This window comes from Equus przewalskii, chromosome 29 (assembly GCF_037783145.1).
Source record: "Equus przewalskii isolate Varuska chromosome 29, EquPr2, whole genome shotgun sequence".
Taxonomy (NCBI): domain Eukaryota; kingdom Metazoa; phylum Chordata; class Mammalia; order Perissodactyla; family Equidae; genus Equus; species Equus przewalskii.
In genome coordinates, this window is record NC_091859.1 from 35,281,018 (window position 1) to 35,304,127 (window position 23,110).

The window sequence follows — 23,110 nt, forward strand, 5'->3', positions numbered from 1 at the left end:
AGATCTCCAGTCCATGGAAGCCTCAGCCAGCGAGAAGGCTCTACCCAAAACCGCCCACAAGGCAGGCCCATTAGAAGGACAGACCCAGGGGCCACAGTGCACCAAGGCCACAGGGACCACTGACCCAGGGGTGAAGCTGCCCAGCGCCACCCTGTGCCATCACTCCCGGGGGCACGTCTCCGTGTCGGAGCCATCCAGGCTGAATCCAGGACTTCCCCGAGGTGGGGCGCGCCCCACTTGGAGAACAATCGTCTATGGGGGATGCAAGGAGGTGGGGCTGGAGGGGGCTCTAGGCTCCAGCTGAGCAAAGGTTTGGCAATTCAGCCTGAGGTTACTAGGTGCAGACCTGCGCTCCATGCCTGACAAGAGAGACAAGGTGCATTTCTTGCCTCCTGAGGCGGAGCAGCAGGGGTTCGTAGCTGTGGAAGAAAGGGCCGCAGACCCGGGGAGCAGCAGGCAGCCTGGAAGACGGCCTGACAACGGCCAGGAGGAGACCCAGTGGGTCCCACACCATCCCTACTTGCCGAGGGCGGAAAGCAATTAGAGGTGGGTCTGTGAGAAACGGGGTTCCCCCCCTGCCTGGGGGGCATAATCCCTGGGGACCAGCTGAGAATTAGCCATGGCCAAAGGCCCCTCCATCTCTAGGGAGGGCTGTTGGCAGAGGTGTTTCCAGGTTGTCAGGAGGAGAGCCGTCAGGCCCCCAGCCTGCCAGGCTTGTGGGGTGGGGGGACAGTGACCCTCTGTGTCCTGCTGGCCCACCCTCCGTCTGGCAGACACTTCTTCTCTCCGTGACCACGGGTGACTGCCCATCCATGTGCCCCATCCCTTAACCCTGCGTGTGAGGCTCTGGTGAGAAGGGGGACTGGGCCCCAGGAACTGGAACGCTGGGACCCCAACTTGAGCAAGGGTCGACATTCAACACAGACCTTGGCCCTGTTGTTTTAAATAAGAAATTTATTGCAAATATAGAAATTGATTCTCTCCATACAGGAATCTCCGAGTTGAGGAAAACAATTTCGTGCCATTCAGTTTAAAACAGGAAAGTGGGAGGAGGAAGAGGCAGGGAGAGGGAAGAGAAAATAAATGAGGTTACCCCCCGAGAAAGAAGAAGAGGAGAGGGCTCAGGCCCCCCGAGGGAGGAAGGGTCCACACACAGCTAAGGTTCACAGGTTCATAGCCGGGGGCTGGAAGCCCGGCTCTGCAGGAGCCAAACCAGGTGCCAAGGGCAGGGCCGTGGGGCTGGCGGCTCCTTGTTGGGGGGTGGCGGGGGAGAAGATGGACCCTTGGCCCCTGCCCAGCCCTGTGCTTGTTTGGCAAGGGGAAGGGGAAGGAGAGGCTGCCCAGAGCCTCCCACCCACCCCATTCAGCTCCCCTCCTCCCCGTTCCTCTCAGCAGCCGTGAGGGACCTTCAGTGGGGGACTGGGTGGGAGGCAGGCAGGAGAGGCGAGGACTGTAAATACTGGTTCTGTCTTCAAGTGGGGAGGATCCAGAGTCGGGAGGGGCAAGGAGCATAGCAGCTCCTGGGACTGAGGTGGCTATGGAGCAGAAGTCTTGGCAGAGACTAGAAGAGCACTGGGACGGGGCACCCCAACCTTCCTCCTGGCCTCGGGGACAAGCTGCAGCCCTGCCCGGTAAGCCCTGCAGGAGTCAGGCTCCCTGGGGGCCTCCTCTGCCTTGCCCACCCCTCAGCACCCTGGAAGAGGGTCCCTCTCTGCCAGGAATACGGTGGGATGCTGCCGAATGATAAGTTCCCTCGGAGGACGGGGGCAGAGCTGTGGGGGCACCCGTGGAGGTACTTGGGGACCTCCAGCCACTCCTAAGCCCACTCTCCCCCCGGTCTCAATCTCACGCGGCCTGCGGGCTAGTCCTGTAGCTCACATGCTTCAGAGCTGGGATGCTGGTCACCTCCTCCTCTGAGGGGCGCCCAGCCCCACCCCCTCACCACTCCATCAACCTATTTATTTAAATTCTCTGCACAGCGTCCATCACTGGGGAACATTCTGTGGCTGCCCCTTTACTGCATGTAAGCCCCATATAAGCTGGGATCTGTCACTCTTGTCCCCCACGCCTGGCTCCCTTTCCGGCCTTACTCTGTCCTTACTGGTTTGGAGAACCTACAAGATTTTTTTCCTTCCCTTTCCCGGGCTTCTGTTTCCCCCTCTGTTAAATTTCCAGGAGGGGGCGAGCAACTTCCAGTTCAGAACATCACAGACCCTTGGAGACCCTCAGCCAAGCCCAGACTCTTGCTGCCTCTCTGGGGCTGTCCTGGCCTACTCTCCCCCAGTGGGTCTTGCCCTCCCACCACTCTGCAGAGAGCCAGTTCCCCGGCCCGGACACTGGCACCTCCACAGATCTCCGGCACTGTCTCCTAGGAGGGTGCAGAGGCGAGGGGCCTTCCACCTGCCGAGGGGAGAAGCAAGCCCGGGGCCCCTGAGGAGGTGTCCACACCAGACGAAGCTTTCTTCCTGCCAGACCTCTGCTTTTCGCTTCTGGAAGGCCATTAGACCCAGCAGAGGGTTAGCAGCGCTCACTGTGCCCGAGGAGAGAGTGGGCCTAGCGGTCCACCTCCCAGAAATGTCCCCTGGACCCTCTGATAGGGACAGCAAGCCCAGGCGTGACCCCAGGCAGGGGCCTCCCCCAGGAGGTCCAGGGTGTGACACCCACATGTCCAGCCCACTTGCCCCCCACTCCACCAGCACCCCACCCCGTCCCCCCTCAAGTAGCCTCCCTTCCCTTCTCCCCTGGCCGCCTGCCCTCCCCGCCTGCCTAGGCCACGGGCCGGGTCCACCATTCTTATCACTGTTTTAAACAAAGGGCCGGGCCTTAACAGAAATGAGCGTTTGTCTTTGTGACTATTTTGCCCCTGCTTGGGGTAGAATTCTCCTGAACGGGACCCAGGATGCAGATTCGGGAAAGCCTCCAGGGTGGGCTCCAGGGCAGGAGCCTCTTCTCTAGAGTGAGGGAGGGGCCCGGCCTGCGAGGCTGGGGGTCTGGCCTGGCCAGGGGGCCTCAGTGGTAGATCCAGTTCTGTCTCAAAGATCATCAGTGTGACCCAGGTGGTGAAGGTTGGTTTCCCTCCTGGAGAGGGAGGACCCTCGCAGCAAAGATGGGGACCTGCCCTTAAGGGCCACAGAAGGAGGTCTGAGGTTTTTCTGGCCATCTTCTACCAGGAATGCTGTCGGGAGCCCTCCCTGTGGGCAGCTCCACCTCCCGGGAGGCCAGGCCCACTTTGGGGGCCCCCACCCCCTGACCCCGGTTCCTCCCATGGGCTCCTCCCTCCGGGCCTCAAGCCTCCCCAGAAACCCGCCCCCGAAGCCCCCAGCTCTTGGCCTCCTGTCCTCAGCAGTGTGACTGATCCTCCGCCCCGCCTGATCACCAAATCATCAGGGCTCCCTCCTCGGGGGCCCTGACTTCTCTATCTGCAAAATGGGTGCAACTGGGACAGAGGAGAGGTCACCCCACGCTCCCCTCCCTGGGGCTTCCCTTCCCTGGCAGAGAGGAGGGGAAGGGCCAGGATGGGATGGGAGTGGGGACCCAAGAGGGAGGAGGGGAGGCGACACCTGTGGGCTCAAAGTCCAGAAAGACAGGAGGCGGGGGTGGGGTGGGGGGCGTTTGGGTGGCACCTGTTTTGGGTCTTTTGCAGAGCTGGCCCCTCCCCGGATGTCAAGAGCTGCTTGTCAGATCACAACAGAGGGAATGTGGGAAAGGGGGAGGGGGGCAGGGGAGTCTGGACAAACTGGCACATACACGACAGATGTTTGCTCAGAAAAATACAGTAAAATCGTCATGCAAATATAACAGGGAGTCTGCTCTCTCACACCGCTGGCTTCCCCGCCTGCTCGCTTTGCTCAGTTTTGCCAATCCGGTGTGAGGAGGGGCTGGGGGGCAGGTTTTGGGGGTTGGGGGGAGGTCTGCTCTGCATATCCATGCTGGCCCCCTCCCCCCCACCCCGTCCCCAGGAGAACAGTCCTTTCTTTGCAAATGTCACCCCAAAGTGAGCCTGGGTTTGGTCCGTACCCCAGTGGGTGTGAGAGAGGCCTTCCGTTGAGCCCTAAGGCCCCTTGCCCTCCACCGTCCTCCCCAAATCCTCCCCCCCAAGGAAGGTCGTTGGAGCACCCCACCCAGGGATGGCACTAGCTTTCCTGGTCAGAGCCCCCCACACAGTACAGGTCTTGGTCCCACCCCAGTGCCCACCCTCACCCCAATCTCTGCCACACTCCCCAAATCTCAAGAAAGCCACCTGGGTGACAGACCAGAGGCTGGGGGTCTCTGGCAGGGCGTGGGGAGACCTAAGTGGGCGCCTCCCCATCCTGAGGTGGGTAGGGAGCCAAGGGTCACATCGACAGGTGGGCAAAGCTTTCATTGTCCCTGCCCCCTACTGCTCCCCCAAAATGAAGGTGAAGAGATGACCCACTCCAGCCCCTCGGCACCCCAACAGTGTTCAAGACCCACAGTCTCAGGACCCCAGATCTGCCCCCAAGAGCTCGCCTCTGGCCCTGCCCACCCTCGCCGCCCTCCACCGCCCCACTGAGAGGGAACCCCCAGGGGCCCAACGGTCCCAACTGCCAGGCTCTGGGTTGCCATGGCAACAGAGGCTGGCCAGGGAGGGGGAGGTGCTCACTGTTTGTGCTTTGTTCGATGATGGGTGGGGGTCAGCAAGGGGGAGTGGCCGTTTCCATGGAAACATGGGAGCCCCTCAGGCCAGGGGGTGGGGCAGGATGGGTAGCCAAGAGGGGTTGGGGGGAAGCCCTCCTTCCTCTGGGCAGGCTAAGAAGCCGCCCCGGGAGCCCACGAGGGGGGTCAGGCAGGCAGGAGGCCAGGATGTAGGGGCACAGGCAGGAAGGCCCCCATCACACCCTGCCTCTCTGCTGCCCCCGGGCATCACAGTTCACTGCCGCCCTTCTGGGAGGAGCAGGGATCCAGGAGGCCCAGGAGGCTGGGGGCCGAGGTATGGGGCCTGCACCTGAGACGCGGTGGGAGCTGGCCCAGCCGCTCTCCTCAGACCCCGTCACAGCTCCCAGGCTACTTGGAAGACACTTGAAGGGGGCTGGTGGAATGTCCCCACGCCTCGGCTCCTTTCCTGTCAGTAGGACCCCCGCCTCTCGTGGGTGCTGGCACGGGGGCGAAGGCCCCACACGACAAATCACAGCTCCCCGCTTGGGGGCGTGGCCATGGGGCTTTCTGGAAGGGAAAAGCACCCACCTGCATCAAGTGCCTCAGCCCCAAGAGACCACGGCTCTGGAAGCCCGCGGTAGGTGGACCGAGGGTGGAGGGCCCCTGGGGAGCCACTGCGCGGGGGATGGCACTGGGCTGGGAAGTTGGGAGACTGATCGTAACCTGCCCCATGACCCTGGGGTCGTCACTTCCTGTCTCTGGGCCTTAGTTTCCCCATTCATAAGGGAAGGAAAGGATGCCAGTGTCCACCTGGTGCTTCATCTCCCAGTGACCTGTCCCCAAGCTGGGGGGACCCTCTCCTTGCCCCCAGGGGGCTTCAGTCCATCTCTTGCCCTAGGCTCCTTTGCCCCCAAACCTGCCCCTCGTCCCAGAGCCCCAGACCCCACACCCTCCGTTGGCTTCCTCCCTGCCCCCGCCCGAGCCCCGCCCCCCAGCAGAGTCCCTGGGCAGCACAGTAAAGACAACTGGTTTCGGTATCAGTGTGTAAACTTTAAGGAGAACGTGTCTCTGTTTTCCTGTCCGTTATTGTCGGGTGGTAGCTGTTCACAGTCAGGTGGTGGTCAGGTGTGTGCGTGGGTGCGTGCGTGCGGGTGTGCGTGTGCGTCCACTCCTCGGCCTCGGCCCCCAGCGCGCCCGCCCGGCCCCCTGGGCCCTTCCCCATGTGCCCTCCCCCGGCCCTCCCCCTCCAGCCTCACCGGGGAGGAGAGGGTCACAGCTTCTGCTGGGCCGAGACCCCCTTCCAGTAATCGAGGATGTCGTGCAGATCCTCGTCCTTGGCGAACTGGACCTTCTTGCGCAGGGCGTGGCCCGCGGCCATGTACACCTCCTCCCGGGCGTGCTTCTTGTAGGGCCGGAAGCGCTCCCAGATCTTGTGCGTGCTCTCGGAGGAGTACTCCGGGCTGGAGGAGTACCCCGAGTAGTAGTGTCTGGGCGAGAGCTGCGAGTAGGTGGAGTCCCGCTTGGAGCGGGTCAGCGGCTTGAGGAAGGACACGCGCTGGCTCAGGCTGTCGGCGCCCTCCTCGTAGTACAGGGCCGGGAAGCTGTGCCGGTGCTCGCTGCAATGGTAGGCCGGCTTCACCTCCAAGTGGTGCACGCCACCCCCGCCGCCCCCGCTGCCGCCCGCGGGCACCAGCGGGAGCCGGTCCAGCGGGCTGTTGAGAGGGCTGCCCTTCTCGATGTATTTGGAGTCGCCCTTGGCCAGCCCCGCGGTGGCCGGGTGGTCAGGCACGTCCAGGCTGAAGACCTTGGCGCTCTTGATGGAGCCGCTGGACGAGACGCTGCAGGTCTTGCGGGCCACAGCGGCATCGGCACTGAGCTGGCGCTGGAGCGGGTGGTGGGAGCTCTCCTTGTAAGGGGGTGAGAGGAAGCTGGGCCGCTCCAGCGCCCCAGGGGCAGCAGCCGAGGAGGCTACGGCGGCCGCGGGGAGGGACTGGCACTCGAAGGCCAGCTCAGGGTCCCCGCCACCGCTGCCACCCCCAAGGAAGGAGGCCGAGTCCAGCTTGAGGGCATCGATGCAATTGTTAATGATCTGGTTGACCTTGTCCACCTCCTTGGCGATGGTGGAGATCTCAGCGGCTGAGCCCTGGCCGTTCTCCAGGTCCGGGAGGTCGTCCTCAGGCCGGGCCAGGCCGTCCCCTCCCGCGCCCGTGCGCACCTCAATATAGTTGCCCTTGGTGGCCACCTTGGGCGTGTCCAGCCCAGCCTCCAGCCCCTTGGAGGTGGGCAGCTTCTCCCCGATCATGGAGGGGATGGAGGACATTCGGGACACGGGCAGCACGGGGGGCTCACCCAGCTTCTGGGCGGCGTGGACAACGGAGCCAGCATCCACGTCGGCCCCGTAGCGCAGCTCCAGGATGGTCTTCTTGACCTTGACGGACTTCTGCTTCTCCTCCTGCATGCGCCGCTTGCGCAGGCAGTAGTAGACGGCTCCCAGCACGATGACCATGCCGAAGAGGCAGCCCAGGATGGTCATGATGTAGTGGGTGGTGGTGGACGTGCTGGGCGCCAGATCGCCGGGGACCGGGTCCCGCGTGGTGAAGGTCAGGCAGGTGTGGTTGAAGCGGCGGCTGTTGCGCAGGGAGGTGACACAGAAGGTGTACTCGGTGTGCGCCCGCAGCTTGTCGAGCGTGACAATCTCCTTCTTGTTCTTGAGCGTCATGACGTCGGAGAAGTAGCTGTTGTTGTACTGGACCAGGACGTACATCTTGCTGTAGGGGTGCGGGATGATGACCACCAGGGTGGCCGAGGTGAAGGTGACGTGGTGCAGCTTGATGGCGGGCCCCGCCGAGGCATCCGTGGTGGACGAGGCCGGCGGCTCCACCGACAGGATCTCGTCGGGGTTGAAGCCCGAGTTCTCGTCGGGCTCCCTCTGGGCGTCGGTGGAGTAGGGCGTCGGGTGGCTGGCGGGCCGCGCGGGCAGCGAGCCGTTGCGACACTTGGCCTGGAGCACGGTGATGGCGTTGAGGCTGTGGTAGGGCCTCGGCACGAGCAGCGGGTAGCCGGCGAACTCCCGCGGCGACTCGCACTGCAGGCGGTCATAGTTCTTGGTGACGTTGTTGAAGACGACGAGCCAGGCGAGGAAACCGAAGAGGTCGCACTCGCAGTTGAAGGGGTTGCCCGCCAGCTCGCACACCATGAGGCTGGCCAGGCTGGCGAAGGTGGCGCCGTCGAGGCGGCTGAGGCGGTTGGAGGACAGGTCGATGCTGATGAGGCTGGGGCACTCGGAGAAGGCGGCGGGCGTCACCAGCTCGATGAGGTTGTGCTGCACGAAGAGGAACTGCAGGCGCCCCATGCCGCGCAGCATGCCCTCCGTCAGGTTGCTGAGCTTGTTGTAGCCCAGCTGCAGCACCTGCAGGCTCGACTGGCCCAGGAAGGCGCCGTCCTCGATGTAGGAGATCTCGTTCTTGGTGAGGTTGAGGTCGGTGAGGTTCCCGAAGCGGTTGAGCGAGGAGTAGAGCACGGCCTTGAGCTTGTTCTCATTGAGGCGCAGGTCGTGCACGGTGCTGTTGATATGCTGCGGGATGGTCTCGTAGGGCGGCTGGTTCTGGCTGCAGATGGCCAGCCACACGTACCCCTTGTCGCCCTCGATGAGCCAGCAGTCGGCGCGCACGGCGCCCGGCCGGCACACACACAGCAGCGCGGCCGCGCACAGCCCCAGGCGCAGCATGGCGCTGGCCACCGCGGCCCCCTCGCGGGCCGGGCTGGGCGTGAGGGGCCGGGGTGCGGAGGGCCTAGCAGCCAGAGGCTGGGGCTGGCAGCACAGTCCTTCCTGGGGCCGCCACCATCTTGGGGGCGACCCCCAGCCCGGGGGCCCCCAGTGAGGCTGGCAGGGCGCTACTGGCAGGCGCCGGGCACTGCGGCCAGGCCTGGGCCAGGGGGACGGCGGGCCCCACAGCCTGCGTCCCTGCGCTGCTGCTCTCCTGACGGGAAGGTGCACAGGTTCTCAGGGCCTAACTTCCTCTCCCTCCTCCTCCTCTTCCTCCTCGGGTCCTGAGTCCAGAACTTCAGAAGATTCCCGCGAGAGGCTGGAGAGCGGAGCTGCGAGAGGGAGCGCAAGAGACGAGAGTGGGAAGGAAGAGACCCATCTGTCACCTTGTTCCTGAAAGGCAGCACCAAGAGGGGGTGACAGATCAGTGCAAAGGCTCAGAGTGGCCCCTCGAAGCTCCAGCACGGGCCCCCAGCCCCTTCTCCACCCACGGGGCGGTCCCCTGTGCCAGGAGCACTCTAGAGTCCCTGTTACATAAAAGAAGGGAGGACGATGGGGGGCAAGAGGGGGAGGAGGGGGTGGGGGCCTGGAAGGAGGGAGACTGAAGAAAGGAGGAGGGAGGGGGAGGGGGACGGAGTCTGAGGACGGTGGGCAGAGAAGGGAGCCCAGAGAGTAACAGGTGAGGTCACAGACAGCCTCACACTCATGCCCCAGCACACTCGTGTCCACACTGGTCCACCCGCCCGCACAAAGACCCACATGCCCCTACACGAGCCCGAACTCCACGGCACACAGACACAGACAGGTGTACGACAAATGGGCTTGTACACACATGGCCACGTACCCAAGCGGGCACCCTCCCGTCCAGATAAAGAATTAAGACGCCCAGCAAAAGGCCGCCTCTCCTCCACGCCCCAAGATAAATAATTCATTTGTTGTGTAACTGCTCTTGTTCCAAAAATAATTCCCTTGTCTCAGCTTCCATGGGGGAGGGGGAGCGGAGCAGTGAGGCTGTGGGCCCCCAAGCAGAGGGATGCAGAGGCTGGGGTCTCCCGCAGTGGGAGGGCACAGGGAGAGCTCATCCTACAGGCAGAAGCAGAGCCAGGGGAAAGAGACAAGCAGAGTCTGGGAAGGCAGACACACCCCCACTATCACTTCCCCAATTGCTTTCCATTAGAGGCCCTGATCCTGGGGGTTAGGGGGTGGTGCTCAGGCAGGCGAAGAAGCCAGAGGCCTCCGAATAGTGGCTTCCGAAGCCTGACATCCCCTCCGTGGATGGAGAGTCAGGGGCCCAGAGAGAGGCAGGGACTTGCCCCCAGTCACACAGCACAGCCTGGGCCAGATCAAGATTCCTGAGGCACCAGGAGTCAGGAGGCCTGGAGCCTGTCCACCTGGTCTGATGAGCCGGATAGAGCACACACCCCCGAGTCCGCTTCCACATCTATAAAGTGGGCACCAGGTCCCCGCCTGGCCATCTGATGGGGAAGAAGGAAGGTGAGCCGTGCTCCCCTGAGATGCAGAGGGGCAGCGCTGGCGGCACAGGGCTCACAGCCCACAAACACTCATTTTCTAAGGGGGAAAACAGAGCCCCTGACGAGGGGAGACTTGCCCTGGTCGCCCAGCAGGCCGGACACAGCCCCTCGGCCAGATCCGGCTCCAGCTCCTGCCCCCTGCTCTCTGGACAGCGGGAAGAGACCAGTGCTCCCTCCCTCCACCCGGGCGGTGACCAGGGTTGTGACGATTAGGCCAGAGAAACCCATGTTTGGATGAAGAAAGGCAGAGACTGTTGACAAGAACCACCTCTGCGTCCTGCTCCTCCTCCTGGGGAACTCCAGGAAAGAGAGCACTCTGAAAAAAATATATAAACCTTTGCTGTTAAAGCAAAACCAATTTACAGCCCTGAGCCCCAGGGGGCTGGAACAGAGGAATGGAGAGCGAGAGGGGAAAAGTCCCCAGAGAAGTCCAGGCAGGCAGTTTTTGTTGAGGTGGCAGGTGAACAGGCCGTCCGGATGACCCCTCGGATAAAAGGGTGACGTGGCGTCAGAGGCTGTGACAATGGGGACCTCCTGGTGAGATGGCCTCCCACCTCCCCATCCCTGCGGGGCCAGCTTGGACTGAGGGGGCGGACAGGGGTGTAGGAGGGCGCACCAGGCCACCAAGCAGGAAGGGGCGCCTGGGTGGCAGACAGCATTTCTGTCCTTGGCTGCGCCACGCAGTCTGAGTGCCAGAGTCCAGGACCTGGGCTCCCGTCCGGCTGGCTGCGGGCTCCTAGGGGCCCCTGGGCCAGTCCCACCCATCTGGGGGCCTCAGTTCCCGCCCCTACAGGCAGCGAGCTTGTCCTGGAGGCGGCTGAGGCGCCAAGCTCGCCAGAGGACCTTCCATCTGCAGCTCCTGGGCTGGGTGTCTGGGGACCGCATTTGTATGCAGGTGCACACACAGGTGCGCGCTGGCTCAGAGCGCCGCCGGTGCAGGCAGCGCTCACGTGTACAAGCAGACAGATGCGCAGGCAGGCGTGTGTGCACACATATGCCTGTGTACACAGGACGTGTGCCCGCGCAGCTGGCTACAGGAGCTCTCTAGAGTGGACACAGGCATGCTGGTGTGTGCAGGGGCAGGAGGGATGAGCGTGGGGGCAGATCAGGAACGAGTAACACCCACCTATGGGTCAACATGTTTAAGCACGTGCATTCCACATGTATGTGTATGTATATGTACACGTGTGCAACTTTAGCCTCCTCAGATCTGAGTTGCTCAAACCAGCACCCCCGCGGGCGGGCCCGGGTGTGGGGCAAGCTGAGCGGGCTGGAGGCCCCAGGCTGGAGCCTCGGGAAATCCCAGGCCACATTGAGGGGATACAAAAAGGCTGAGGTGAGGGAGGGGAGTGGGAGAAGGGGCCCAGGCTAGTCCTGCCCCATCTTCCCTTCCCCAACAGTCCAGGGTGGGCAGAGGCCCTGCCACGCCCCACCCCAGCCTCTCTGAGCTCTGCCCTCCTCAGCCCTCAAGCTGCCCGAGCCCCGGCCGTCTCCCACTCCTGCTCCAGGAGTACCGGGGCTGGCTGCCCTGCCCCTGACTCAGACAGAGGGGAGGAGGCTCCCACCCCCGGCCCCTTCCCTGGGCTGCCTGCTCATGCCCCACCGAGGCCTGAGGCAGCGAGGGAGGGGTACCGCAAGCACTTGGTCCCCTGCCCGCTGAGCACACACTCAAGGCAGCGGGGTGGGGGCGGGGGGGGCAGGAGTGGGCACTGCAGTTCTCTCGGGCCTGGGGCCGAGGGTCCCCAGGGTCAGGGCCGTCCCCTGCTCCCGCGACAATGATGCCCCAGCACACACACTAGTGGGAGGAGTAGGGCCCTACCCCCACACCTCTGGGCGGGTGGGGAGAGAAAAGGAGGAGGTGAGGGAGCCCGCAGGGAGGAGGCGAGCACTGAGAAGGACGACAAAGCAGAAGTAAGGAGCTGGCCAAGCAGGGAGAGACAGAGGGTTAGAGAGAACAGGGAGAGCACGTCTGAGATGGAGGAACCGATCGCGGGAAGCACAGCGAGATGACAGATGGGGGGGACACGGCGCCTGCTGCCGGCCCTGCCCACCCACCCCAGGGCCAGGGAGATGACAGCAAACGCAGCCTGTGACCAGCCCAGGGGGAGGGGAAGGGGCAGGACCAGGACGCAGCCCTGGGAGGCAGGGGCCTTTTCTACACGGTGGCCATGCAGGGGCGGCCCGGGTGGCGCTGTGTCCAGCAAAGAGGTATGCTCCTGGCTGGCCTGGCCTGAGGGACCCTCCCGTCCTCTCCCCACCCCCACTGTACCTGCCCCTGCTCACACAGGTGTGGCCCGAATGAGTGACCTCCGGCCAGAGCAGGGGACAGGCCCAGGATGCGCACCAGCACCTGTCCAAGGCCCCTCTCTCCTTCCACCACAGAGAGAAGGGACACAGCAAAGTTGGGGGGCAGCGTGCTATCAAGGAGGCTTGGGGAGGTCCCCCAGTCCAGCCGGCTGCATGTACACGATGTCCCCCCTCGTGGGGACACGCTTGGAAGGAGAGGAGGGAGGGGAGTCAGCGACACCTGACAGATCTGAGGGGCAGAGCCGAGGTGGGGTCTCAGTCCGGAGCCGGCACAGCCACAGAATGTCTGAGTGACCCTGGGCCACTGCCACCCCCTCTCCATGCCTCAGCACACTCCCCCCACAGAAGTCCCGGTTGACCCAGTTGGTTTCTGTGCCCTCCTCCTCCAGGTACAAGGTTCTGGGCCCCTGGACGGACTCAGAATCCTAGAGCTTCAGAGCTGGAAGGACAAGGAGCTCTTGCTCAGCCCTTCTCAGAGGGGAAACTGAGGCCAGGACTGGGGAAGGGAGTGTTCGGGGGGTGGTGGGTCAGGCTTGGGACCTGGGGTAATCCTGATCTGCCAACCTCGACTGCCCTGACAGGGCCCCCTCCTCAGCCTCCAGCTCCCGGCTGGGTGAGAGACAGGCGAGCTGTGCCTGAGTGCCCTGCTGAGGGGGACGAGGCGGGGAACAGGGGAGCGGGCATTGGCAGGGAAGACACGGGGCTGGCCAGCTTGGAGACCCCGGGTGGGTTGCAGGCCCTCCCTGAATCTCACTTTCTCCACCTGCCTGGCAAGGTGAGTGCCACCCATGGCTCCCACGAAACCCCAGGACCTGGTGGACACAGACACGCTCTGCCCAGGGCAAGAGGCCCGGCGAGTGCAACCTTGGGCTCCTGTCCCAGCAGGGACGTTGTGGGGACATCGGTGGGGTCGGGGAGCAGGTAGGGGAGGTGCAGTCGTGTCCTGGCCTCCCAGGAGCGGGGACGTGAGGCTCAGCGGGAAATCTCATTTACGGCAGCTGACAAGCGCTGGCACGGCTCCCCCTGCGCCAGGCTGGCCAAGGCTCCCCGAGGTGCCACTGTCACTGTCCTTGTCAGTGCCATTACCCAGGGTTAGGAGGACCGAGGACTCCTAGGGCCCAGCCCAAACTCACGGGGCGGGCTGCCACCTCCCCTCTCTCTGCTGGAAGCACAGCACCAGGCCAGGGGCCCCAGTGGTGGGATACCACCACTCTGCCCTCTGTGACAAAGCCCGCCACCCTCTGGGGCCAACACTGGATCTTGTCGCTGCCTCTAGCTCACTGGGGCTCCTCATCTGCAAAATGGGTAATTATACCTTCAACACGGAACTACTGTCTGGTCGGTGAATGGTTTGGATTTCAGGTGCAGTGAGCCCCAGCTGCAGGGCAGAGAGAACGGAGCATGGATATTGGAGGCAAAGGGCCCTGGGATTGAATGCTGAGCTGTGTGACACAGGCACATTCATTAACCTCTCTGGGCTTCAGTCTCCTTGCCCATAGCTATCCCTTACCCAGTGGCTCGTTTGCATCTGACATTTTCTGTTCCTTGAACCCTAAATGAACTTTAGTGCATGACTGGCACTGTTACTTCATTTTACAGATCAGAAATCTGAGGCTCTCTCCTTCCCCAACTTCCTCTGAAGAGTGGGGCCCATGGCAGGGACTGGACATGCATGGAGTCTGGTGGGTTTCCTGCCTCTTGTGTAAGTACCACCCCACCCCCAATCAGGAAAGTGTGCAAGCGTGGACTGTCCACAAGCTGAGAGAGACTTCAATTCTGCCATCATTCAGGAAGTACTGATTCCAGACCAGCTATGCTGCTCAAACCCCCAAGCACACTCCCACCTCAGGGCCTTTGCACGTGCTGTTCTCTGCCTGGAATGCTCTTCTCCCACTAGCTGCACAACCCACTACCTCGCTTCACTCAGGTCTCTGTCCAGCTGCTCCCCCCCAGCCCCACCTTCCCTGACACCTAATCTGAGATAACTCACTGGTCACTCAACCCTGGCTTTGGTCCCTTCAGAGCACTCAACAATACCAGACATCATTTAGTTCTTTATTATCATCCCCGCCCCACCATGAAATCAAAGCAGACTTTATCTCATTGGCAAGTGTCACCTCCACGCCTGGAGGAGGTCAGGCATGTAGCAGACGCATGGAGCAGCATCAGAACGCGCCGTGTGGAATGAAAGCTCAGGGCCAGGGACGGGGGACGGAGGGAGATCTGGAGTCCCTGAGCCCAGTGAGGCAGGATGCGAAATGTCAGAGGGAGGGGCCCTGCTCATGGGGTGCTCACGGTGCACAGGAAATGTCTGAGCCTTCCTTTCAGCCTATGACTCCCCCTGTGCTTCCCATTTTCTAGATGAGGAAACTGAGGTTCAGAGACGTGCAGTGATTTGCCAAAAACCACACAGCCAGGTACCTGGGCCAGCCTGAGCTCTTAGAACTACCAGACTTTCCGCAATCCTGCAGAGGTGGCTTCTCCCAACTTGCATATCACCCGTGACAGAGATCTCAGCACCCGTCTGAGGCTACTTAGTCCCTTCTTGAGCAGCTCTGATTGTTAGAAATTTCTTTTCTCACAAAGCCAAACCTGGCTCCTTGTACCTCTGTTCACTGGTCCCAGCGCCGTCTGGAGCCCCTGAGAACAAGGCCAGTAGCCCCCCTCAAAGGCCTCTCCGATATGGGCTCATCTGTTCTCCTGCTCCCCTGCAATCCGCTTATCCAGGCTCAGCAGCCTCACAGCCTCTCCCGCTCTTCCTACGCGGTGTCAGGTCCCCCACCCTCCAGGCCAGCTGCCCCGGGTCGTGATGCTGTCAAGGTCCCTCCCAAAATGCGTCACCTGGAGCAGAGCATCAGTGCCAACGTGGTCTGAGCAGTGACTGGCACCCGGGGCCTCCGCCTCCGCTGGTTTGGCACCACGTTCCCGCAAAGCAGGGTGAGCGTGTGCCAGCCTGTGTCCTCAGCTTGTCCTAGATGTCAACCAAACCCCAGGGCCCCTCATACATCCAGCCAGGCACCCCCGATGCCCTCAGAACGTCCGCGGGCGGCCCTGGGCAGTATCCGTCTGCATTTCACCCGAGGTGCTGGGTTTCCATCCACCCCCATTCAGTCACGTCTTGTTAGTCTCAGCCCTTGCGCCAGCTGCTCCACATCTCGGGGGAGCTGGCTTCTGCCCCTTGATACCTCAGGACCTGCTCCCGGCTCTGTGCCAACTGCGATGGGCAAGCAGCATATCTGTGTCAAGGGGAAACAGGGACCAGGCCCGCAGCTGCAACCAGCTGCACACTCAGCAACGTGCCTTACACACCTGCACGTATTTACTGCACACCTACCCTGTGCCCAGCACTGTCGCAGACAGGTCCGCCCTGCCTTCACGGAACTTCCAACTTACCTCAAAGAGCCTAACAAGACCACCACGTCAGCAGCAATGGCTGACAGTTAAGGGGCTCAGCTGGGTTTGCGAGGCCTCAGTGTACTGGGCACTCATCTTCAAGCCCAGCAACCTCAGCCAGAGAAGGGGCTCGGCCAGTCTGCAGTGTCACAGGCTGTCATGACATGGTGATGGCTGGCTCCCCTGTGACCTTGGGCAGGTCAGCGCCTTCCCCTCTGGGCCTCAGTTTCCTCATCTGTTCGGGGGAGAACAGCTGTGCACACGTGTCTCTGGTTTCCTGGGCCACCCCAAAGCCCCCTGTGAACTGCCCCCTGTGTCATCCCCCACAAACTCCACTGGTCCTCAGGCCTCCCTGACTCCCAGGTGTCGCATCTGTCAGGGGCGCCTGTGCCCTGTCCACACCTGGGTGGAAGGAGGTCCAGGAGGATGGAAGCGTTTTACCAAGAGGCCTTGGCCTTGCCAGACCACCCAGCAAGCTGACAGGAGGGGCCCTGACCCTGGTTCTGGAGGCAGCTCTTCACAGATGGCCCAGCTCACACAGCCCACTCCCCACGCACCCCTCCCCAGCCCCCGGAGCCCAGGACCCACCCCACCCCCCGCCAGGCCCTGGGGGAGCATGTGACCCTCCTGTCCACAGCCAAGGATGACCCGTATTCAGAGTCCATCTCCTAGTCCCACCCCAGGGGTCATCTCTGACTTTCCCAGAATCCTCCAGGCTCTTCAGGGGACTGCCTCCCCCAGCTGAGTCATGCCCTACCCACCTGACCCCTGACCCCTGACCTGACCCCTGAGCCCCCACCTTGTCCCTGCCTCCTCATCTGACTCCTAACTCCCACTTGATCCCTGACCTCCCGCCTGACTCTTGTCCCCTGTCTCCCTACCTGGCCCCTCACCCTCCATGTGGCCCCTGACCGCCAACCTGTCCCCTGCCTCCCCACCTGACCCCTCATTCCCCACCTGGCCCCTGACCTCCCACCTGACTCCTGTCCCCTGCCTCCCCGACCTGGCCCCTGACCCCCCACCTCACCCCTGACCTCCCACCTGACCCCTGACCCCCCCACCTGGCCCCTGCTGGCCTCTTGGCCTTGGCTCCAGCAAACCCCAGGCCCCGCTCACCTGCAGCCCCGGGCACTACTCACCAGTCTCCACTGGACCCGCTCTTGCACCAGTGCCTGCGCACGTGCGGCCGCCTCTGCCTGCATGGCCTCCATTCATTCATTCAATAAACATTTATGGAGCACCTACTATGTACCAGGCGCCGGCTAGGCCTGCCCTCCCGGCTCTGCCTCCTCCAGGGCCCGAGGGGGTGACCGCTTCCCTGCCTTCCAACATCCTCGGGGCTGTCCCAAGGCGGGGCAGCGCATCAGGGGCCCGCCAGGAGAGAACCGCCCACTGGGATGGGCGGCCTGGGCGAGACGACGACAGAGTCGTGGAGCTTACAGCCCGGGCCTGAGCGCCCTTCCTGATAACTCGTCTACTCCTCGGCACGACCTCTCGAGCCATCCTATGATCATTCCCACTTTACAGAGGAGGAAACTGAGGTCTCGCGACTGCTCACAGTGGCTTTGACCCGCCACAGCACCAGGCTCTGGGTCAAGAGATGCTGTGGGGTCCTGTTTCATCTGGACAGCGGTTTAATAAAATTTTTTTAATTAGTTGCCAATATTGAAAACTTGGGAAAGTTTATTTTCAGAAACCTCATCTCTGGAATCCTCTGGAGAACCTGGAACCCCCGGCTGCCCAGGTCTGCAGCCCTGCAGGGTCAGAGCAGGGGGCCCGGGCCTGGGGGACCTCTCTGGCTGGGGTTGCCTTCTGAGCCCTGAGCACTGGAGTCTGCAAGGCGGCGGCAGAGGGAACGCCAGAGTGGGGACAATTGGAACCCCAGCCTGGGTGACGGAGCCCATGAGCCCCCGGGTCTAGGACCCACAGGTGCCACAGACCCCCACCTCCGTCTGACCCCGGTCCTGCCTGGTCCTGTGGCCCCAGGGTTTTTCAGCTCGAGGACACTCTAACAGCATGGGTCTGTCATTTGGGGGGTTCTCTGATCATGAGTCTGGGGCTCAAGAGTTCCATACGCATCTATAACTCCTTGGTCCTAAAACTCTACTGGGTCTCGGTCTCTCTGGGCCACCAATCTACAGGACTTTAAGCGGCCCTGACCGGCCCACAACCCCTCCTGGGCTCTGAGCAGGCCCACTTGGGGGGGCACCCCAAACCAGGGGAGCACCCCTACGACCCCCTCAACCCGCCTGTCCCCTGTGGGGCCCCGGCTCTCCAATGGCTGCTGGGTCAAGTCTGGGTCTCCTGTGGGGGCTGGAGGGTCGCCTCCTCCCAAACACAACTCTGCCAGCCAGCCTGCGCTGAGGTCCCAGGCAAGGCGAGGTGGACGCCAGGAGGCCTGAGGCCTCGGCTGCTAAGGCCACGCCCTGGGGAGAGCTCTTAGGCCCCGAGGGCTCTGGGGATCCAGGGCTCTGGGATGGCCCCTCGCCCCACCACCCCCGCCAACAGACTGCAGGTTCCCTGTACTCTGCTCACCTGGGACTCCTGCCTGCCCTCCCCCGCCTCACCCAGACCCCAGCAGCCAGGGCCCCGCTGAGGAGCCCTCCTAGGACAGCAGGCCCGAACCGAGCCGTCGCACAGGGTCCCCTCCCGGCCCTGGGACTGGCTCCTCTAGAGCAGGTGCTGGGGCCCGCGGGGGCCTGCAGCTGCGGCATCAGAGAACAAGGAGGCTCTGTCTGCGCTGCGGGAGCCCCGGAAACACCCGGGGGAGGACCACCCCAGGACTGCCCGCTGCTCAGAAACCGCGGTCTGGGACGCGTGGCCATCAGGTCGGTGTGGCCAACCCCAGAGACCAGCCCTCCCTCACACTCTCCCGGAGGAGCGGGCCACCTTCCGCTCAAACCCCGGCTCTGCCGCTCTCTGACAGTGGGGCCCTGGCAGGCTGCCACTTCCCTCTGGGCCTCAGTCCCCTCTTCTGTGAAATGGCACGCCCTCAGAGGGGGCACCGTGAACAGCCACAAAGCAGGGCCTGGCACACAGGAGGTGCTCAATAAAGCGAGCTGCTGCCAGCTGGTTATCAGGCCCAGCTCACGGGCGAGGCGGTCCTGGGCACAGCAGGTCCTCATGCCCACTGCCGCAGCAGCCCCAGCGAGGAAGGCATGAGGCCTGGCCCCCGACGGGGTCTTCCTTTCCATCTCGAGGGGCAACACACCCCTCTCTGCCTGGCCCTGGCCCTGCCCCCTCTCATAGGTCCAGACCCCTAAAAGGTCTGCTCCCACCCCCGCCTTCAGCCTGTTCCCAGCCTCGGTTTCTCTCCCATTGCCAAAGCACAATGGCTGTTATAATTAACGGATTATCTCAGTGCGACAGCTGTGGTCCTTTGAAAATTGGGTTGAATAACAAGATCCTGGCGTATGGTAATTTCTTTTCATCTCCTGCTCCCTCTTTCTCTCTCCCTCACTTCGGCCTTGTTATGCATGCAGATGTTTCTCCCCCTCCCCCCTTCCCAAGCACCTTTCTCCTGATGAGGACAGCAAGGCTCTGCTTCCCGCGAGAGACAGGTGGGACTGACCCTCCTGGGCCCTCCTGGGCGCCTAGCACTGGGCAAACGGCCTGGCATGTGTGACTTCTGTCACCTCCCGGGAGGCAGACATAAGTCCCTGCACCTCGGTTTCCCTCCTGTCCCCCAGGCCGCTCCCGCTCGGGCTTCCCCGAGGGCCTGGTCCCGGCCCTCTGTTCTTCCCAAACCTGCTCCCCAGCCCCCCAACATCTTAGCCCTTCCCCAGGCTTGTTAGCAGCCTGGTGCCCAAACCACGGTGTCCCAGCTGCCTCCTGGACCCCTCCCTGGCACCTGAAACTCCACATCCACCACTGGACTCACCCCCCACCGCCCACCCACCCCCCACCTCCGCTTCTCTCCCTGTTCCCTGAGCCCGCGAGAGGCAGCCACAGCTGCCCAGCTCCTCCACACCTGGAAGGCCTCGTGCGCACCCGCCCACGGCTCCTGCTCTCCTTCCCCGCCTCCTCGTCCGAAGCAAGTTTCTCCATCAGCATCCTCACTGGTCTCTCTGCCTCCAGTCTCAGCCCCTTCAGTCCATCCTCCACCCAGCAGAGGATGAGCTTCTAAAACGTACATCTGAGCGGGACGCTCCCCTGCTCAGAGGCCCTCATTGGCTCCCTACTGTTCTGGGAAAATTCCAACAACAGACATCTGAAGCCCGGCCCAGGGGGTCCTGTGGAGCTGGTTCCTGCTAGCCTCTCCTACCCTCCTGCCTCCCCCCACCAGTTAAAACGGTCTGGCTGGGGTCCCTCCTGTGGGTTCCCACAGTCCCCTGGGCTCCTTCCACCACAGCCAGAGTCACACCTGCTGCTTTTGCTCCCGGACTGAGGTCTCCGAGGAAGGGCCCAAACCCTCCTCAGGAGCCCACACCAGGCACCCAGATGCTCACTGAGTACCTGTAACGCCTGAGCGGAAGAGGCCTGCTCTCTCCCTTTTATAGATGAGGAAACTGAGGCTCAGAGTGGTTAACGACTTGCTCCAGATCACACCATTTGTGCAAGACAAAACCAGGATTTGAACCCAGGCCTGAGATTCCAACGTCATTTTTTCCAGTCCCTGGGGAGGGCTGTGGGGTCAACTTCTGCACAGATCTCAGGAACCAGAACCCCCCTCCAGCCTCAGCCGGATGATGAGGAGATGGGGCTCCCGGTCCAGGGCGTCACTGCTCGACCATGGACCAGCCACAGGGCTCCAGGGCCTCAGTCTGCTCATCTGTAAAGTGGGAAGGGCGCCGCTTCACCCCGTCTCACAGGGCGGCCACGGGGCAGAAACTCGGGTCTCGGAGAAAGCCCGCCCTGCTAACAACACCTGCAGGGCTTCCTGCCCTCACCTCCAACCCCACCATGTCGCCCCCGGCAGGCAGTCCTCAGAGCTGGGGGGTTCCTGGGATGGGAGATGCCTCACAGGACAGACACCCCGCTCAGTGAGAGCTGGTGGGAGAAGGAGGGGCTGGGGGCCAGATCATGACCTTGGGCCTCGATGTCCTCACCTGTGAAGTGGGCCCCTGAATGCCCACTTTATGGCGTTGCCATGGGGACAGGTGTGTGAAGGTCCGAGCACGTGCAGGCATCACCAGGGCCCCGAGGTTCTACGGGAACGTGATCCTGGAGCGCACCCCAGGGAGAGAGGGAGGAGAAGGGGGCAGGACCAAGCTGGGCCATCTGTTCCTGACTCTCCACCCTCCACACCTGCAGAATAGAGCTCGCAGCCTGACATTAGCCCTTGGGCCCTCTCCCTTTCTAAGCTCATACCCCACAACATCCCTTCACGACCTATGGAGCTGTGGGGATGCCCATCTGCACGTCCTCTGGGCCTTTGCTTATGCTGTTCCTGAGCTGGGGTGCCATTCCCACCTTCCCCGCCCCCTGCGGCCCAGACCTCATAGCCCCTGCTCTGCCCCCATCCTATCCCGATTCTATCCCCATGGAATCCTGGAAGGAGCCTAGAGGCTGTCTCACCCCACTTCACCTCCCCCCATTTTACAGATGGGGAAACTGAGGCACAGACACGGGACAGCAGCTCTCCGGGGATGCACTGGAACCCAGGCTCTCTGACGCTTCCAGCCCTGCAGGCGGCTTTTCTCCTGACTCTGAGCTGTTGTCAGCCCCTGCTTGTCTTCTCTGCACCCCAGCCCTGAGCTGCTGCGGACGGGACCCCCCTCTTCCTCTCTGCTCCCACCCCAGTGCCCAGCCTAGGCCTGGCGCATAGTAGGCACTCAGTAAATGTCTGTTGAATTGAATAGCGCTCAGGGCGGCCAGTCGTCTCTGCTCTGTAAGAGAAGCAAAGAGTTAGTGGAGCTGCTCCCGTGGCGACAGGAGCTGCGGGGCAAGGAGTCCACCTGCCCCAAGGACCCCACGGGCCCTGGGAAGGAGCTGGGGCCGGGGAGCAGGAACGTCGGACTTCACGAGTCCGAATTCCGCCCCAACAGGCAGCATGGCCCTGGCAAGTCACGCCGCCCCTGGGGCCTTGGTGGCCTCATCTGTCCAATGGGACGACACTCCAGTCCTGGGGGCTCTGAGGACTGCTTGTGATGAGCACGTGAGGAGCGTAAACGGTAACTCTGGCTCACAAGCACTGGGCACTCAGTGCCCGACACACAAAGCTGGGAGGGAACTGCGCCCACTCTACAGATGGGGAGACTGAGGCTCGGAGAGGGGGCGTTTGCCTGATGCCCAGCACCCGGGCTGGACCCCAGGCTGTACACACAGTGTCCCTGCAGAGCTGGAGGGAGGTGAGGCATGACGATAACCCAGACAAAGACACTTCCACTCCCCCAGGCAGCCGAGCCCAGGTCCAGGCTGCCGGCGGCTCCCCAGGCCAAGGGCCCAGCAGGAGCCCCGGGCTGTGAAGAGGAAGGTGAGAAGCACGCTCTCCCCTCCCTGTGGGGTGAGCTCTGGTCCACAGCCCTCAGAAGGTTCAAAGCATCCTCAGATCCAAGACAGCAAAGGCCTGGGCAGGCCCCATGTGAGACAGCTCAGCCCTGCCCCACAGCCTCTCCCTTCAGGCCTCAGTTTCCTCATCTGTCAACTGCAGGCTACCCCATGGCCATGACGGCTCAGGTTCCTACGAACAACCTGCAGTTCTATGACCCACCGTCGGGTGGGGAGGCCAGGGGCCCAGGCCAGAGACCTGGGAGGAAGAGAGAAGGAGGCAAGGCAGGCTCGCCCGGGGGCCCCCGGGACAGCCAGGGCAGGGGCTCGGCTGTGCCTCTGGCCCCGGCCTGGAAGGGGCCTAGATGCCAGCCATCACTCGTTCACTCCCTCGCTCACTCCAACAGCCTTTCTTTGAGGCTCTCCTGCTGGCAGCTGAGGACTCACGGCCAAGGGACGCAGCCTGGGGCGGGAGGTCTGGCGGGAAAGACAGCAGACAAGCCCGCACCTCTCCCCTGGCCCGCCCACATCCGGCGCGGCCGTCCTCTGGCTCCCGTGCCCAAGCCAGCTTGCACCACGGGACACCTGCCTTCTGCCTGGACAGGACCTCATCAAGGACAGGGACAGGGACAGGGAGAAGGGTCTCCCTCACCCTGTAAACCCAGGGCCCAGCACAGCACCCAGGGGCAGTCCATAAACGTCGGTGAAAGGGCTGCAGGATGAAGGAGGCGCCACGGGAGCACAGAAAGAGGTCCCTTGCGCAGGGCCGAGAGGCGGGCCCTGGGGGTCGGGGGAGCTCACCGCCCAGCACCGGCTGTGCACCAGGCCTGCACACTACAGCACAATAGCCACGTTATTATGCCCACTTGAAAGATGAGGAAACTGAGGCTGAAAGAGACCGAGAGATGTGGCCCAGCTCCCGCAGGCCCCGCATGCAAGACGGGCTGACGCACGAGACCTCCCGCACAGGAGCGATGTCTGCAGCCTGGGGCTCCCCAAAGGCCGAGCACCAGCGAGAGGTCAGTGTCCCATCTTCTCATGAAGGCCTCAAAACAGGCTGAGGGGCAGA

General features: G+C 62.9%; 1 protein-coding gene and 1 long non-coding RNA gene across 6 annotated transcripts in view; one reads left to right on the forward strand and one right to left on the reverse strand.

Moving 5' to 3' along the window:
* The first annotated feature begins 925 nt into the window (after positions 1-925).
* LOC139080380 (uncharacterized) lies at positions 926-14,810 on the forward strand. 3 transcript variants are annotated; one of them, XR_011534859.1, is made up of 4 exons: positions 937-5,251; positions 8,675-10,449; positions 13,819-13,901; positions 14,581-14,810. It is a non-coding gene; the product is annotated as an uncharacterized lncRNA (long non-coding RNA). The 3 variants fall into 3 exon arrangements; XR_011534861.1 differs by having other exon boundaries at positions 8,675-9,874; XR_011534860.1 differs by having other exon boundaries at positions 926-5,251; positions 8,675-13,901.
* ELFN2 (extracellular leucine rich repeat and fibronectin type III domain containing 2) overlaps positions 5,644-23,110 on the reverse strand; it is a 50,337-nt gene continuing 32,870 nt past the window's right edge. For 2 of the 3 annotated variants that reach the window (XM_070600685.1, XM_070600686.1), the window contains exon 3: positions 5,644-8,773. In XM_070600685.1, coding sequence (XP_070456786.1) covers positions 5,885-8,341 — 2,457 coding nt within the window. In that variant the 5' untranslated portion in view covers positions 8,342-8,773 and the 3' untranslated portion in view covers positions 5,644-5,884. Of the gene's footprint in view, positions 8,774-16,751; positions 21,441-23,110 lie in introns of all 3 variants that reach the window. The other variant, XM_070600684.1, reaches the window with a different exon arrangement.